Raw genomic sequence first — 16,263 nt, forward strand, 5'->3', positions numbered from 1 at the left:
GCCCCCCCCCCCCCCCGTGTGCTTGGTGGCAAACCCAGAAGCGGACCAGAAGTACTTTCGGTCCACTTCAGGATCTGCCAGGGAGTGCATGGGGGCCCCCCCTCAACCACCCCCCCCCGGCTCATCAATTGGCCACGGGGGGACCCCAGGTGCCCCTCTCAGACACAGGCGGCACCAGTCGCTGAGCCAGAAATGGACTGGAAGTGCTTCTGGTTCACTTATGGGATTGCTGCCAAGCACGCTGGGGAACACCCCCGTGTTTCTGTGGGACGCTCCATCTGCCCCACCATCACAGCGTTCACGAGCTGCCTGGTACCTTGAGGTATGTAGAAAAAACATTTAAAGCTGCATCTATGTCCAAATCGCTGAATCTTTCCAAATCAATTCAGAGGGTTCTGATTTGATTCAGAGAGATTAAAGGGTCTCCTGATTCAATACAGATTCGGAGATTCGGCCACCGAATTGGGCTGAATCTCCACCAAATCGAACCAGGGACCGAAGCTTCGCACAGCTCTACTAAATACTATATCAGTTTCAGAAGCTCCTGTCACTAGATGGATTACAGCCCATGTTTGTTAGAAGGGTCATCAATACTGTGGCACATAAAAAAAAATTACTGCAAAAGAAATTACCCTGGGCATCTATACATGAGCAGCAATGTGTTGTAATTACCATGCTCCAGCAGCCTTCAGCATCTCATGCATCACCATCCCCACACTTAAAAATGGCACTGGGGCTGCTCATCAAATGAGCTTTAGATAAAGTGCCCCTGCTGTCATTTTTAAGCGCAGGAATGCTGATACACTAGATGCTCCAGGTGCTTTAATTAGAGTGGTTCTCGGAGCTGCTCTAATTAAACCGCTGCCCCCCCCGCCCCATCTGGACTACGTGTATAAGCACTCCATGTGTTCAAGATTTTTACAGACTGACTGGACACACCTCAGTCCAGAACTCAAAAGTTAGTCCTCTCCTTTGATGAATGTTCTTACCCAACCATTCATTTTTTTCTTAAGTAGTATGACTTACATTCTATCCGTCCTCGTTTTACAATTACTGGAGGTATATTTGTATTCCAATTCCTCTAAATCAGGCCATTTATTACCATTATTTAATAATATGCACTCTGGATGCAGTCCCATGTATCACTTTGGAATAACTTCTCTAGAAGCAGCAGCAGAGGACAGGGCTGCTCAATACATGAGACCTCTGAAGAGTGGCTTGCTCTGGGACTGAATCAATAACTCAGCAATTCTGACATCTACCTCAGAATTGTAACCTGTGACAGAAAGATGGCCAATGTGGCAAGAGAGAACTTTTTTCTTTATAATGTGCTATCTTTCTATCAATAAAGAACAGTGATGGAGCAGACACTGACTCAATAGTAAAAAATAAATAAAAACCCAAAGTTACTCCATCATTACCCTATTTTATACCATTTATCAAGCCCGGGTATAATATTTATCAGAGGGAGTGGAAATGAAACTGGTCATTAATGAAGCATTCCTTGTGCACAGATGGAAAATGAACATCTAAAGATAAAGCCTTTTTTCTAAAAAATACTTCAAACCAATTAGAAATGTAGCCTGGCTAGTTTGTGCCAGGTCAACATACCTCCCTATATTTTATAGCCTTTTTTAGTTAGTGTGACTTCTCAAACCGCCTATAGAAGGAACACACAATAAATTACTAGTTTTCAGTTCTAACACCATTCCACTTAACTATCCCATTAGCATGTCCTTTGAAAAAATCTGATAACTTAAAAAGATGTGATATAGTGAGAAAGGAATTCAATGACAGGCAATATCCATGGGCTGAGCCCACTAAATATAAAAACAGAAGAGAGAATGTCAGAAGGTTATCATTAAATTTGATAGTCATTTTTGTCTTGCATCCTTTTTTCAGAGGCATGATTCAATATTTATAGCAGTAGCTGCTGGGCAACACCATTCATATTAGAATGGGGCCTTAATTCAAAACGCTTTCATATCTCACCCATCCTTTTAGGCTTCCTGCAATTTTGGAAAAGAAAGAAAAGGTGTGTGTATTAATGTGAAAGTGAAAGGATGCCACTGTTGGTAATGCCATCTACAGATGCGTTTTGTTTGTATTGTTCTACTCTTAAAAACTTCTAGTGACTCCTTCATTTGGAAACAGCATTTTAAATCAATGCAATTGAGAGCAAGTGGACATGACATTATCATTTAGAGGTAATCTGCGTCCCAAAAGCAGCATTAGTTGGGTCCCAGAAGCAGCATTAGGGTTTACTTTAGCACAGCACCCTATCTAGGCTAATGGCTCTGCTTCTCAGAAAAACTAATGGTACTTTCTAAGGTATCATGCTGCCCTAGCTGGTTCAGAGAGACATGAGTTTCATAGGCAACAACCTATTTGTCAGATGCAACCTGACAAATTAAGTTGTTGCCTACAAAAGCTCATACCCCCCTGAACCAGTAGATATATGCAATGTAGATATACCACCTTCTCTCAGAGAGACTAGTGAATTTACAGCACTGGAGTACAGCTGCATATGTTATTGGAACCAAAATACTTTACACATACATTAAAACCAAGATAAATACATTACAACAGATTAGAAAGCAGTTAGGCATTAAAATGGCCAGGTTACTCAGACAACCAATGATAATTTTATTCTCAATTTGAAGCAATCATGTGTCTGGAATCAGAGGCTTACATCCAAAGTTAACCCTGTGTCTTGATTCAATTTGTTCATGTAATGAGCTATATTAGCTCTCACCAAGTGGTGGTTAAGAAATCCACTTACCCTGAGTGCACATTTTGATAAATCTTTTCTTGTTATTTTAAAATTAGGAGTTGCATTGGAAGGCTAACTAGATGGACAAAACATTGCATTTCATTCTGCAATAGATAAAGCCCAGTGTCACACTTTTCTTGCAGCAGTGAGTTCTAGTCTTGGCCACTTGCTGTGCATACAATGAATTTCCTACCATTCAGCAGCTTACTGGTCTAGTGAACATACAGCATAAGTAAATACACAGTCATGAGATGAGCCATCATCTCTCAGCATCCAGGGCCAGCCTCACAAAGGATTCTTGAGTATTAAGTCTTATATCTCAGATCTGAATTTATAGTCAGTAAGCATAAGGCAGAAACCAGTGCATGGGAGAGATGTGTTCAGAGAGACCAATGTGTCACAACTAACAGACTGCAGCATTCTTAACTAGTTACCTTTTCATGGAGCTTGGTTTCATAACTAGTAAAGAAAATGAGTTGCAATCAATCTATCTTAGAAGTCAGCAATGCATGGTCATTGTGACCTGGTCAGAGGAAAAAACATGGATACAGTCTCTTCTGGCCTCTTCCTATGTCCCACAGTGCCAAAAGTCCCACAGTGCCAAAAGAGTATCCAACTTTTTACCACCATGTTGTCTAACGCTGCTCAGAGTAAGCACAGAGGTCAAAATGCCAGAGTAAGCAAGCAAGCAGTGAGATCAGAATGTCAGTGCCCCATCTATATTAGTAATAAAAACCTGAAGAACAGCTCATCCATCTTGAGTAAGGATAAGGTCCTGTGGAAAAATACCGTAGATGATCACGTTAAAAAATCCACAGCGATGCATACACACAGGGGCATAGTAGCACCATAGCTAGCTCCTCTGACAATACATGTGGTATAGAATGAGACAAGGGTTCTGTAGAAATCTTGGCACTGGTCTACGATCATATAGCTAGAGGGACAGCAGAACAAAATGGACACTACCAGCTAAAAGTTAGCCTTAGCCCAATATTTTCACTTTGTATTCAATCTTTATTTGTACAATCATAGAAAAATAGGATCTCAGGAGGTCATCTAGTCCAGTCTCCTGCTCAAAGCAGGACCATCCAACTAGATCATCCCAGCCAGTGCTTTGTGTAGCCAGGTCTTAAAAACCACCAAGGATGGAGATTCCACCACCTCTCTGGGTGGCTTTACTACCCTCCTGGTGAGAAAGTTTTTTCTAATATCTAACCTAAACTTCCCATGCTATAACTTGAGACCATTGTTCCTTGTTCTCTCATCTGCCACCACTGAAAATAGTTTAGCTCCATCCTCTTTCAAACCTCCCTTCAGATAGTTGAAGGCTGCACTTAAGTCTCCTCTTGGTCTTCTCTTCTCCAGATTAAATAAGTCCAGTTTATAGATTCATAGATTTTAAGGGGCTGGAAGGGACCTTGAAAGATCATCAGGTCCAGCCCCCTGCACCAGGCAGGAAAGACAACTGGGGTCAGGTGACCCCAGCGAGGTGACCGGTCAGGCTCCTCTTGAAGATTACTAGGGTAGGCGACTGCATCACCTCTGGAGGGAAGCTTATTTCACAGTCTGGACACCGTAACTGTGAAGAAGTTTATCCTAAAGTTGAGCTTGAAATGGTCTTCCAGGAGTTTGTGGCCATTACTCCTGGTTTTCCCCAAGGGTGCTCTGGTGAACAGATGTTCACCAAGCCCTTGATGTACTCCCCTGATGTAGCAGTAGGCTGCTACCAAGTCCCCTCTCAGCCTTCTCTGTTTTAGGCTGAAGAGTCCCAAGTCCCTTAGCTTTTCTTTGTATGGCTTGCCTTGCAAGTCTCTGTTCATACAGGTGGCCCTTCTCTGGATTTTCTCAAGCTTTACCACATCCTTGTTGAAGTGTGGTGCCCAGAACTGGATGCAGTACTCTAGCTGTGGTCTCACCAATGCGGAGTACAGCAGAAGAATCACTGCCTTGGTTTTGCTGAAGATGCATCGATTGATACATGCCAGAGTATTATTTGCCCTGCTGGCTTCAGTGTCGCACTGCCCGCTCAAATTCATCCAGTGGGTAATTATTACCCCCAGGTCCCTTTCATTCGTAGTGCTAGTCAGTTTGAACCTCTACTTCTCTCAGCCTCTCCTCAAAAATCATGTCCCCCAGACCCCTAACCATTTTTGTTGCCCTCCACTGGGCTCTCTCCACTTGTCCACATCCTTTCTGTAGTGAGGAACCCAAAACTGGACACAATACTCCAGATGTGGCCTCACCAGTGCCAAACAAAGGGAAAGAATCACTTCCCTCAATCTGCTGGCAATGCTCCTATTAATGCAGCCCGGTATGCTGTTAGCCTTCTTGGCAACAAGGCACACTGCTGGCTCATATTCAGCTTATTGTTCACTGTAACCCCCAGGCCCTCTTCTGCAGAGGTGCTGCTTAGCCAGTCGGTCCCCAGCTTGTACCAGTGCATGGGATTATTCCATCCTAAGTGCTGGACTTTGAACTTGTCCTTATTGAACCTCATGAGATTTCTTTTGGTCCAATTCTCCAATTTGTCTAGGTCTCTCTGAATTCTAACCCTTCCATCCCCTCCAGCATATCTACTACTCCCCCCAGCCTGGTGTCATTTGCAACTTGCTGAGGTTCACTCCATCCCACCTTCCATCCAGATACTGGTGAAGATACTGAATACAACCAGCTCCAGGACTTATCCCTGGGGCACTCCACTTGATACCAGCTGCCAACTAGACATCAAGACACTGATTATTGCCCTTTGAACCTGATGATCCAGGCAGTTTTCTATCCATCTTACAGTCCATTCATCTAACCCATACCATACTTCATTCCTTTTTGTGTTTCCAAACTTTGGTAGTGTTCAGGTGATGTTGTTCCTGCGATTGTCCAGGAAATATACAAAAGGCAAATATTCGTGTGGGTGATATCATGCAGGTGGTTTAATAAAAGATATAGTTTCTATACTTTAACATGCTAATGAAAACAAGATTTAAAAAAATAATAATAGTAGTACCCTGCCACATTCAAGTCCAAGCACAAATGCATTAAGAAACTACATATTGCATTGAACTAACTGATTTTCTCTGTTCAGAATCAGGTGAGAAATGCAAAAAACAAATCAAAAAAGCATAATCAGTGTCTCATAAATTGTCTTTTCATATTTTCCCACTGAATCTAATGTATTCTTAGCAATATAAGGAAGAAACTTCATCTTGGAAACAAACATTTAAAACAGTGCTATTCATGGGCAAACTAAACCTACATTTCCAATATCTGAATGCATAACCTTGGCATTTGAGGGACTGGGAAATGAGGATAAGAACATTCTGAAAAGAAGTTTCATGACACCCGACTATTGGAATCCCAATAGCTACATTTCAGATTTCAGTGTTCATAATAACCCTGCAGCAGGAATTTTACATAAAATGTCAGTGAAGGTATGGGACTAAAAAAAAAAGAAAAAAGCAAAGCATTCATCATACTCGGATCAAAAAGAAAATACAGCCAACTTACTTGGAAGAAACTGGAATTCCACTTGAGTCAAATAGTTTTAAAAATGCCCAACCACAGCTTAACTCTCCTCTTTCACCAGTTGACTAGAAAGTAAAAAATAAAAAACTCACTCAAGCCAGGTAAAACAAGAAAACTTATGAGTGGCATTTTATGGAAGCGCAAGTAAAAGATTTCCCTTAAAACTTTAAAGATTAGAACAGTGGTCAGCAGCTTTTTTTGGCTGCAGGCCAGAGTGATCCATTTTGGGTCAGAGGCAGGCAGATGGGTGGGTGCTAGGACCCAGCCACTGATGGTGCTTCTCCCCACAACAACACAGGGAGTACCCATAGCCAGTGCTTCTTCCCCTAGGGGCATGGCAAAGCAACAGCTGTTGAAGGCCTCCTCCCCCCCTTCCCTACCAAATGCCCTTGAAGCCCCACATCCAAATGAAATGGCTGCTTGGGTCACCAACCCCTTCTCTAGAAACACACAAACACATTTTGCTAATATCAACAGATTTGATACTGCAAACAATATTTTTGGAGAGTTTTTTGTCCGAGCATTCTGAGTACACACCTGTGAGAGCTGTGTGAGCACACGATCTAACATTACAACAATACAATAAGCCCAATAAAACAAAAAATAAATCGGAATTAGAAGTCTGTAGGCCTATCATCATAACTGCACATGAAAACCTGGTCAATTTTGTGCCCCAAACTAAAGCTCTACGCTGCTCTTTAAATCACTCCCAACGGTCTTTCAATATTACCAAACCAAAAAAACCAACCAAACAAGAAAACCACTAATAAAATAGAACTGAAACTGAAAACCCTTAGAAAACATGTTCCAAATTAATAAAGCTTTACAAGCCAAAAATGCAAATTTAAGATTAATCCTAAAGAAACCCAGGCATTTGCAAATAAGGGAAAGCATAAATAAAATGCCTCCAAAAAACCTTTAGTCATGTTCTGAGAGGAAAGAAAACAACCTGAACCCTCTTATCAGTGCATAGCAGTTTCATGTCATCAATGACAATAAGTTTTAGGATGCTTTACTTGTAGTAATGGGACAGTATTTCTTAGTGGACAGAGCAATGGATGAGGATTCCAGATCAGCATTGCTTCCAGCTCACCACCAACATGCTGGATGACCTTGAGGACATCACTTCACTGACTTGTGCCTTAGTTGCTCCACATGTATAACGCAAATAAAGACCTTCATAGGTAGTTTGAAACTGACAGGTGAAAAAAGCAACATACAAGAAGAGCTAGGTACTTTGTTATTAACAAACCACATACAGTCCACAAAAAAGTTACGCTTTGTGGAATCCTCACAAGACAAACAACATAAAGGCTGCTGTTCCCTATTCTTTGCTAAACACTCCTTGATCAATTACCAAAAGAAACAGAGCTAATGTATTTAGATATACAATTCTTTTAGACCTAGGGAATGAAGTTATACCTCTCATAAGAAAAAAATTCAAGATTAATATAGTGACTCGACAGATGGAGTACAGTATTCATTTGGAACTCAGAATATTGAGTCTTGACCTAATGTCAGACACTAAGGGTAGACAAAGAGACAAGTGATTGTTAAAAACCATGATTTCATGAAGCACAAGAAATGAAATCTAGAAATCTTAGCTTGCCAGTAGTGTTATGATATCTATATTTCACAGCTCATGGGCTCTCAGGCCTTCTGATAACTGGCTTTCTGCATATCAATTGTTATTCTACTCAAATATGACAAAATGGAGCTTGAAACTAATACTTTATAACATCTGAAACAGACTGGAATTCCATCTTTCAAATCACATAAAAGATTAAACTCAAATAGATCAACTAATAGACTACTGGTTGTGCTAGCAATGAGGAAAGTAACCTAGTAACCAGAATTGTGGGAAATTGGCCCTTAATAATTACCGAATATATCAGACCTTTGGCAAACCAATCAAAATGCTTCCAGCACTGGTAAACCTTTCTGACGGCCTGTCATAAAAACAAACAAACAGTTTTGATCTCTAAATGCTTGATTATTCCTAAAGTCACCAAACACGCAACAAAAATCACCTTCTCCTCCCAAAACAAAATCTAATCATCCTTGAGGTAAGTAAAAGAAAATTAAGCAAGCAAGCAATTCCAGTTCTGGCGCTATTGCTTGAAGCCGAGATTCTGAGAATAATGACTTAGTGTTTATGGTAGTTGCCATATTTATATGGTATAAATACATATATAAAGGACCTTCTATATAACAGTTAGTTTTGAAACCATATGCTTACATTGCGTATATAAGTGATGCCAAGTTCAAATAATATACCAATGTCTGGAGATGAAGAGTTGGACCTGACGAAACAGTCGCCATCAAGCAAACTGGGTAAAATGCCTGTTACCTAAAAAATTAAAATTAAAATAAGAAGCAAATAACGTTCTTCAAACTTCTCATTTTTAAAGGTGTCTAAACAGGGTATGCCTTCTAAATAAGACCCTAGACCCAATATAATTATTCAGCACTTTCCTTTAACTATGAACCATCCATGTAAAGACAAAAATATGCCCTCATTCTCTAGCTTTCCATAAAATGCAGCTATCTTGAAAATGTAAATCCTATCATAAAAATCTTACACCATTTTTTCAAAAGACAGAACATCTTTCATAATGTAGACACAGCCCTCACTGGGTTAAAATGACAGCCCTTTAGCAATGTATATTGACTCTGTGCAACAATCTAAGGCAGGGGTCAGCAACCTTCTACAAACATGGGCTGTAAGGTTGCAACCTGGTCAGTGCCATGGGCCACCACTCCTCTCTGCCCACTCCAGCAACCGTGAGCAGATGTTACAACAAGGAAGAGCAGCCCTCCTTGTGGGCTGTAGCAGCTGGCTGGAGGTGCTTCAGGCAACTGTTATTGCATTAGCAAAATGCAGAGTGGATCAAATGGCTAGGAACTGGTATGCCCCTAGTAAAAATGAAGACCAGATCAGATATTTCTAGGACAGATCCAATCCCTCTGTGGGCCAGATCTGGTCTGCAGGCCACAGGTTGCTGATCACTGGTCTAAGGGAGAAGCAAAGCCTAAGCCAGGGAGAATGAAACCCCAGAGAAAGTTCACAATTGCAATGACAGAATAAAGCCAGAAGCAGTTTTTTCCTTCCATTATGAACACCAGACACTATCACCAGTTCAATATGAAATCAAATCTAAGAGTACCATCAGCTGTATGACCAACGCTTTCTCACCTGAGCTTCTTGATGCTTTCCCTTCTACATACTGACATAACCCAGTCCTGTTCAGTTAATAAATTAAAATCTGAGATGATAAAATCGCAGGCCTTTACTGAATGTAATTTACTGAACTTGTGACTCACCTAGGACTGTTTCTTCTCTGGATCTATTTCTTTACCTGCCACTTTACTAGGAATTACATTGTTTATCTACCTCTGAAAAGGTTTTGAAACCTATGGGGCAGAGTGTTACACATGTCATCACCACATCCCTAATTCCCCAAATTCAACATAAAGTTCCCTGTGTCAAATCTGTTAACCAAAGGGTGTGGTCACAATCATGATTTAACTGAGCCAATGGAGAGATTGTTCTGCAGTCCAGGCCTGCAAAGCGACCTTAACAGGGCACATACACACCTGCAGGGAGGCTGTTTTGACATGCTGTAAATCCAGCATGTCAGAGCAGATTCGATTAATCAAGTTTGCTAAAATGTGCAAATTAATGCACTCCAACAGCCTCCAGCATCATGTGCATCAGTGTTCCTGTGCTGAAAAATGGCGGTGGGGCATTTTGAACTAAACCTTGTCGAACAAGCTTTAGTTCAAAGTGCCCTGCTGTCATTTTTTCAGTGCAAGGACACTGATACATGTGGCAATCAGGTGCTTTTAAATAGCACAGCTTGCTAATTAAAGCCCCCTCCCCCTGCCTCTATAAACACCCATAGTGTTTTGTCAAAATGAACTCTTTGGCCATGTCCAGATATGCAAGCACATGTGGTTTGTGGTGCTGCAAACCTCTTTCTGGCATCACAAATTACATGTGGGGAATGTTAAAATGTGCCCTACACTCAAAGTTTGCAGCGCACGGCCAAAATATGCTACAAGGATGTCCAGGGAGCAAAAGAAGTGCCACAAAAAAAAGCAGTGCAGTGCACACGACAGGACTGTGCACCAGAAGACACAGGCTCAGGCATCCAGGGAGATGCTTTGGCTTCTTTCCAGAGTGTCTCCACTCTTGCAGATATGTCCCAGCTCCTCCAGCATGCTGGGAGCTGGGAGGACATGGGCAAGGGCAGTTTGCCCGAAGCGGGACAATTTGTCCCTCGCCAAAATGCATGGGAAAGGGTGTGCGCTGCAGCAAAAAGTAGTGGCACAAATTTGTATTGCTATTTTTGCCACTGCAAGTGCATACCCTTGCACAGCTGAACACAGCCTTTAGGATTACTACAGGCACTCTGGGATTACTATAGGTATATACTCAATAGCCAGCAATTGCAAGATAAAGCCCTTCTTAGTTCAGGAACTCTCCTTTTGAGGGCTAAATGCTTAGGTAACTCCTCTACAAATTCACCCAAGTTTTACCATTCTCACACATTTCTTTATGTTAGAACACTAAACATCAGATGACCCTATTAGCTGACAACTTCTAAGTATGCTATATTAAATGAAGCTGATACATATACATACCCGCACGTCCGTCTCCAATTTATATACCTACCCGTGGGGAAAAAGTCCATGATTTAGGATTTTTAGGTTGCCACATTGCTCTAACTGTATGAATGTTACTCAGTACCTAAAACAAGATAGGAAATTATGTTAAAAAACAAGGTTTACTAGAAAATCACTTAGCTCTTACAAACACATTATGTGAGGTCAACTCAACATTCTGCACTATGATCACAGCATGGCTGCCCTTTGCTTACAGCATGGTTGAAGATTACTGCTGGGATATCCTACACGGACCATGAAGGAAGAATAGCCTACAAAGCACAGCATTCTCTAGCAATCCTCTGGCATATCTAGCAGCAGCTTCAGAAAGAACTGTTCTAAAAGTCTGAGTACTGAGAAAAAAGGCCCTCTGAAGCCTAAAGACTTTGTGGAGGTGGCAGATTATAACAGATCTTTAATTTTTAAAAAATTCTGGATTGTATGTTTTTTATTAATCTGGATTTAGGAAATTTATGCTACAGTTATAGACACAACGGTGTAAGTTTTCCCAGTTCTTTAAATACTGTATTTTCTTGCATATAACACACCACCAAATAAAACATGAACCTTCAGGAGGAGGGCAACAAACACGAACCTTCAAAGGGAGGCCAACAAACAGGGGCAGCAAACAGGGCAAACAGCTTGCAGGCTGTTTGCTGGGAGCAAGAGGAAGAAGGGGGAGAAAAGCCAGGCACCAGGTATCAGATCCTGCACAGGGAAGGAAAGTGAGTTGCCTGTGGCTTTGGCTTGCTGAGTGCTTGTTTGGTGGGCTATGGGTGTTTGGTGCACGTGCTCTAAAAAGTTGAGATTGTTGCTAGCTGAGTGATTGCAGCCTCGGCCTGACAGAAGCCCTAACAAGGTGCTGGACCCAGTCCAGACCCAGCAAGGTATAAAAAGGAGACTCTCCAAGCAACCAGGAAGCCAGCAAACAGGGGCAGCAAACAGGGAAAGCAGTTTGCTGGTTGGTTTGCAGAACAGTTTGCCCCCCACCCTTTGAGGGGATAGCCTTTTATCTTGGTGTGCGGAACTAGAGAAAAGGAACCCTTTGGGACCAAGGAACAGTAAACAGGCCAGCTTTCAGGCGAGTTTGCTAGGGAATATGCTCGGAAGAAGGGCTTTAAGAGAAAAGAGGCAGATTAGGAGTCCCAGGGAAATGGCTGGAGGATGTCATAATGTCAAAGCCACTGCCGCTGCCTCTGGTTGTACCTGTCAGGTTTCTGTCCAGGAAGGACTGCTCACCATTGAGGTTTCCACCCAGGTCCAGGTTTGGAGCTGTGGAGACTGTGGCTTGCACGTTATTTCCAGTGATGCCCAAGTGAGGGAGTGCCTGTGGTGTGAGCAGTGCCTTCTGGTGGTCTCTCTCAAGGAACAGGTAAGAGAGCTACAGGAGGAGGTGGTGAGGTTCTGAAGCATCTTCTGCCATGGGGAGTTAATTGATTTGATGTTGGAGGAGACCTCCAGGACTGTGGAGGAAAAACTGCCGAAGGCAGCACTACAGAAGGGAGAGGACATGGACTCCCAGGAAGGTGGAAGCTGGGAGCTTGTGACCTCTGTCAGCAAGCAGAAATCTTCATCTCCACGTGCAACAGTTCGTCTGGAGAATAGATATGAAGCTCTAGCAACAGAGGACAAGGAGCATGTTCTATTAGAGGAGGGGGAAAGGCCAGGCCTCCTTGAGTTGGAAAGGACTGAGACCATTGTCAGCAAGAAGCGATGGGTGGTGGTGGTTGGAGACTCCCTTCTGCGGGGGTTAGAGGGATCCATCTGCTGGCCTCACTTGCTGTATCGGGAAGTCTGCTACTTGCCCAGAGCCTGAATCCAAGATGTCACAGAGAGATTACAGACACTCATCCAACCCCCTGACTACTACCTTATATGGGCACCAAACAGACTGCCAGGGGAGACCCTGAGCAGATGAAAAAGGACTACAGGGCTCTGGGTGCAAGGGTAAAGGGGATGGGAGGCTCAGGTGGTGTTCTCTTTGATCCTTCCAGTCAAGGGAAAAGGCCTGGGCAGGAGCAGGTGCATCCTGAAGATCAATTCCATGGCTGTGCAGGTAGTGTTGGCAGCAGGGCTTTGGCTTCTCTGACCACAAGATGATATTCCAAGGAGGACTGCGAGGAAGAGATGGGATTCACCTGATGAAGAGAGGGAAGAGCATCTTTGCAGACATGCTGGCTAACCTAGTGAGGAGGGCATTAAAACTAGGTTCACTGGGAAATGGAGACCAAAGCCCTGAGATACATGGGGAAGTGGGTGACCTGGAGGAAGAGCAAGCAGGAAGGGGCAGCAGGAGAGGTGTTCTCATTCTTCCTGAGAAACGAGGACAATCTACTAGTTACCTCAGGTGCCTGTACACGAATGCACAGAACCTGGGAAACAAGTATGAAGAACTGGAGGTCCTTGCACAAGAACGGCATTATGATGTGACTGGAATAACAGAGACTTGGTGGGATAGCTCACATGACTGGAACACTGTCACTGATGTGCATAAACTAATCAGGAAGGACAGGCAGGGGAGAAAAGGAGGGGTTGCACTTTTACATAAAGAGCCATATGATTGCTCAAAACTCCAGTATTAAACTGGAGATAGGCCTGTCAAAAGTCTCTGGGTTAGGATCAGAAGGGAAAGCAGCAAGGGTGATGTTGTGGTGGGTCTGCTATAGACCACCAGACCAGAAGGAAGTGGTGGATGAGGCTTTCTTCAAACAGCTGGTGGAAGTTTCCTGATCACAGGCCCTGGTTTTCATGGGGGACTTCAATCACCCTGACATCTGCTGGGAGGGCAATATAGCAGTACACAGGCAATCCAGGAAGGTTTTGGAGTGTTGGGGACAACTTTCTGGTACAAGTGCTGGAGCAGCCAAGTAGGTGGCATGCTGTTCTTGACCTGCTCCTCACAAACAGGGAAGAATTGGTGGGGAATGTAGTAGTAGATGGCAACTGGGGCAGCAGCGACCACGGGTTGATTGAGTTCAGGATCCTGAGGAAAGGAATGATGGAGAACAGCAGAGTAAGGGCCCCAGACTTCAGAAAACCAGACTTTGATAGGGAGTCTGATAGGGAGAGGAGTCCAGGAGAGCTGGCAGTACTTTAAAGAAGACTTACTGAGGGCATAGGAACAAATAATCCCAATGTGCAGGAAGACAAGCAAGTATGGCAGAAGACCAGCGTGGTTTAGCAAGGAACTCTTCAGTAAACCAAACCACAAAAAGGAAGCTTATAAGAAGTGGAAACCTGGAAAATAACTAGGGAGGAGTATAAGAGTATTGCTCAAGCATGCGGGGATGAAGTCAGGAAGGCCAAAGCACAACTGGAGTTGCAGCTAGCAAGGGACGTGAAGGGTTACAAGAAGGGTTTCTACAAGTATGTCAGTAACAAAAGGAAAATCAGGGAATGTGTGGGTCCCTTACCGAATGAGGGAGGCAACCTAGTGAGAGATGATGCAGAAAAGGCATCAATGCCTTTTTCACCTCCATCTTCACAGGCAAGGTCCCAGACTGGTGCACCAGGCAGCACCGTTTGGGGAGAAGGTGAGCAGCCTACAGTGGCGAAAGAACAGGTTAGGGACCATTTAGAAAATCTGGACATATACAAGTCCACGGGGCCAGACAGGATACATCCAAGGGTGCTGAGGGAGTTAGCTGATGAGATTGCAGAACCGCTGGCCATCATCTTTGGAAACTCATGGTGATTGGGAGAGATCCCAAATGATTGGAAAAAGGCAAACAGTGCCCATATTTAAAAAAGGGAAACAGGAGGATTCAGGAAACTATAGACCAGTGAGCCTCACCTCAGTCCCTGGAAAAATCATGGAGCAGATCTTCAAGGAATCTATTTCTAAGCATTTGAAGGAGAAGAAGGGGATTCAGAACAGTCAGCATGGATTCACCAAGGGCAAGTCATGCCCAATCAACCTGACTGCCTTCCACAATGAGAAGACTGGAGGACATGGTGTACAATGATTTTAGCAAGGCTATTGATACTGTCTCCCACAGCATTCTTGCAGGCAAGCTAAGGAAGCACGGGCTGGATGAATGGACTCTCAGATGGATAGAAAACTGACTGCAGCATCAGGCTCAGAGGGTATTAACCAATGGCTTGAAGTCTAGCTGGCAGCCAGTACCAAGTGGAGTGCCCCACACATCGGTCTTGGGGCCATTTTTCATCGACCTGGAAGATAGCATAGACTGCACCCTCAGCAAGTTTGCAGATGACACCAAGCTGGGGGGAGTAGTAGACAGGCTGGACGGTAGGGCTAGGATTCAGAGTGACCTAGACTAATTGGAGGATTGGGCCAAAAGAAATTTCATGAGGTTCAAGTGCAAGTGCAAAGTCCTGCACTTAGGATAGAACAATCCTACGCACTGATATATGCTGGCGGCTGACTGGTTGGGCAGCAGCTCTGTAGAAAAGGACCTGGGGGTCACAGTGGACAATAAGCTGAATATGAGCCAACAAGTGTGCCGTTGTTGCCAAGAAGGCTAACAGCATACTGGGCTGCACTGGTAGAAGTGTTGCCAGAATGTCAAGGGAAATGATTATTCTCTCTAACCAGCACTGGTGAGGCCACATCTGGAGTACTGTGTTCAGTTTTGGGCTCCCCACTACAGAAAGGATGTGGACAAATTGGAGAGAGTCCAGTGGAGGGCAACAAAAATGGTGAGGGGGCAGGGGGCAGGGGGCACATAACTTATGAGCACATGGCTTATGAGGACAGGCTGTGAGAACTGGGCTTATTTAGTCTAGAGAAGAGAAGACTTGAGAGGGGAGTTAAAACCAGCCTTCAACTACCTGAAGGATGGTTACAAAGAAGACAGAGCTAAACTGTTCTCATTGATGGCAGATGACAGAACAAGGAGCAACGGTGTTGAGTTTCAGCAAGGGAAGTTTAGGTTAGATATTAGGAAGAATTTTCTCAGTAGGAGGGTAGTAAAACACTGGAACAGGTTACCCAGATAGGCTGTGGACTCTCCATCCTCGGAGGTTTTTAACACCCAGGTAGACAAAGCCTTGACTGGGATGATCTAGTTGGGGATGGTCCTGCTTTGAGCAGGGGGTTGGACTAAATCAGTATTTCTCAACCTGCGTGCCAAGACCCAAAAGTGGGCTGCCAGAATATTTCAAAGGGTTGTGAGCTGCGGCACGACAGATGGGCAGCAGGAAGGCACCTTCCGGCAGGGGAAGAGGCCAGGGCCAGTGCCTGTGCTCACAGGGGTGGGGCAGCCAGGAGACACTGCAGGGCTGGGGAGAGCAGGGTGCTGCAGGTCGGTAGTTAGGGACACTGGCAGGGCAGGTGGGGG

At 43.9% G+C, this 16,263-nt stretch overlaps 1 protein-coding gene across 6 annotated transcripts in view; it reads right to left on the reverse strand.

Annotated features, from left to right (window-relative positions):
* Nucleotides 1–16,263, reverse strand: part of NPHP1 (nephrocystin 1) — an 88,253-nt gene that overhangs the window by 37,421 nt on the left and 34,569 nt on the right. For all 6 annotated transcript variants that reach the window (XM_019516093.1, XM_019516092.1, XM_019516091.1 and 3 more), the window contains 3 exons: nucleotides 10,971–11,045; nucleotides 8,532–8,642; nucleotides 6,275–6,357 (listed from right to left, as the gene is read on the reverse strand). In XM_019516093.1, coding sequence (XP_019371638.1) covers nucleotides 6,275–6,357; nucleotides 8,532–8,642; nucleotides 10,971–11,045 — 269 coding nt within the window. The remainder of the gene's footprint in view (nucleotides 1–6,274; nucleotides 6,358–8,531; nucleotides 8,643–10,970; nucleotides 11,046–16,263) is intronic.

This window comes from Gavialis gangeticus, unplaced genomic scaffold (assembly GCF_001723915.1).
Source record: "Gavialis gangeticus isolate Ggan-Ray unplaced genomic scaffold, GavGan_comp1, whole genome shotgun sequence".
NCBI classification, from domain to species: Eukaryota; Metazoa; Chordata; order Crocodylia; family Gavialidae; genus Gavialis; species Gavialis gangeticus.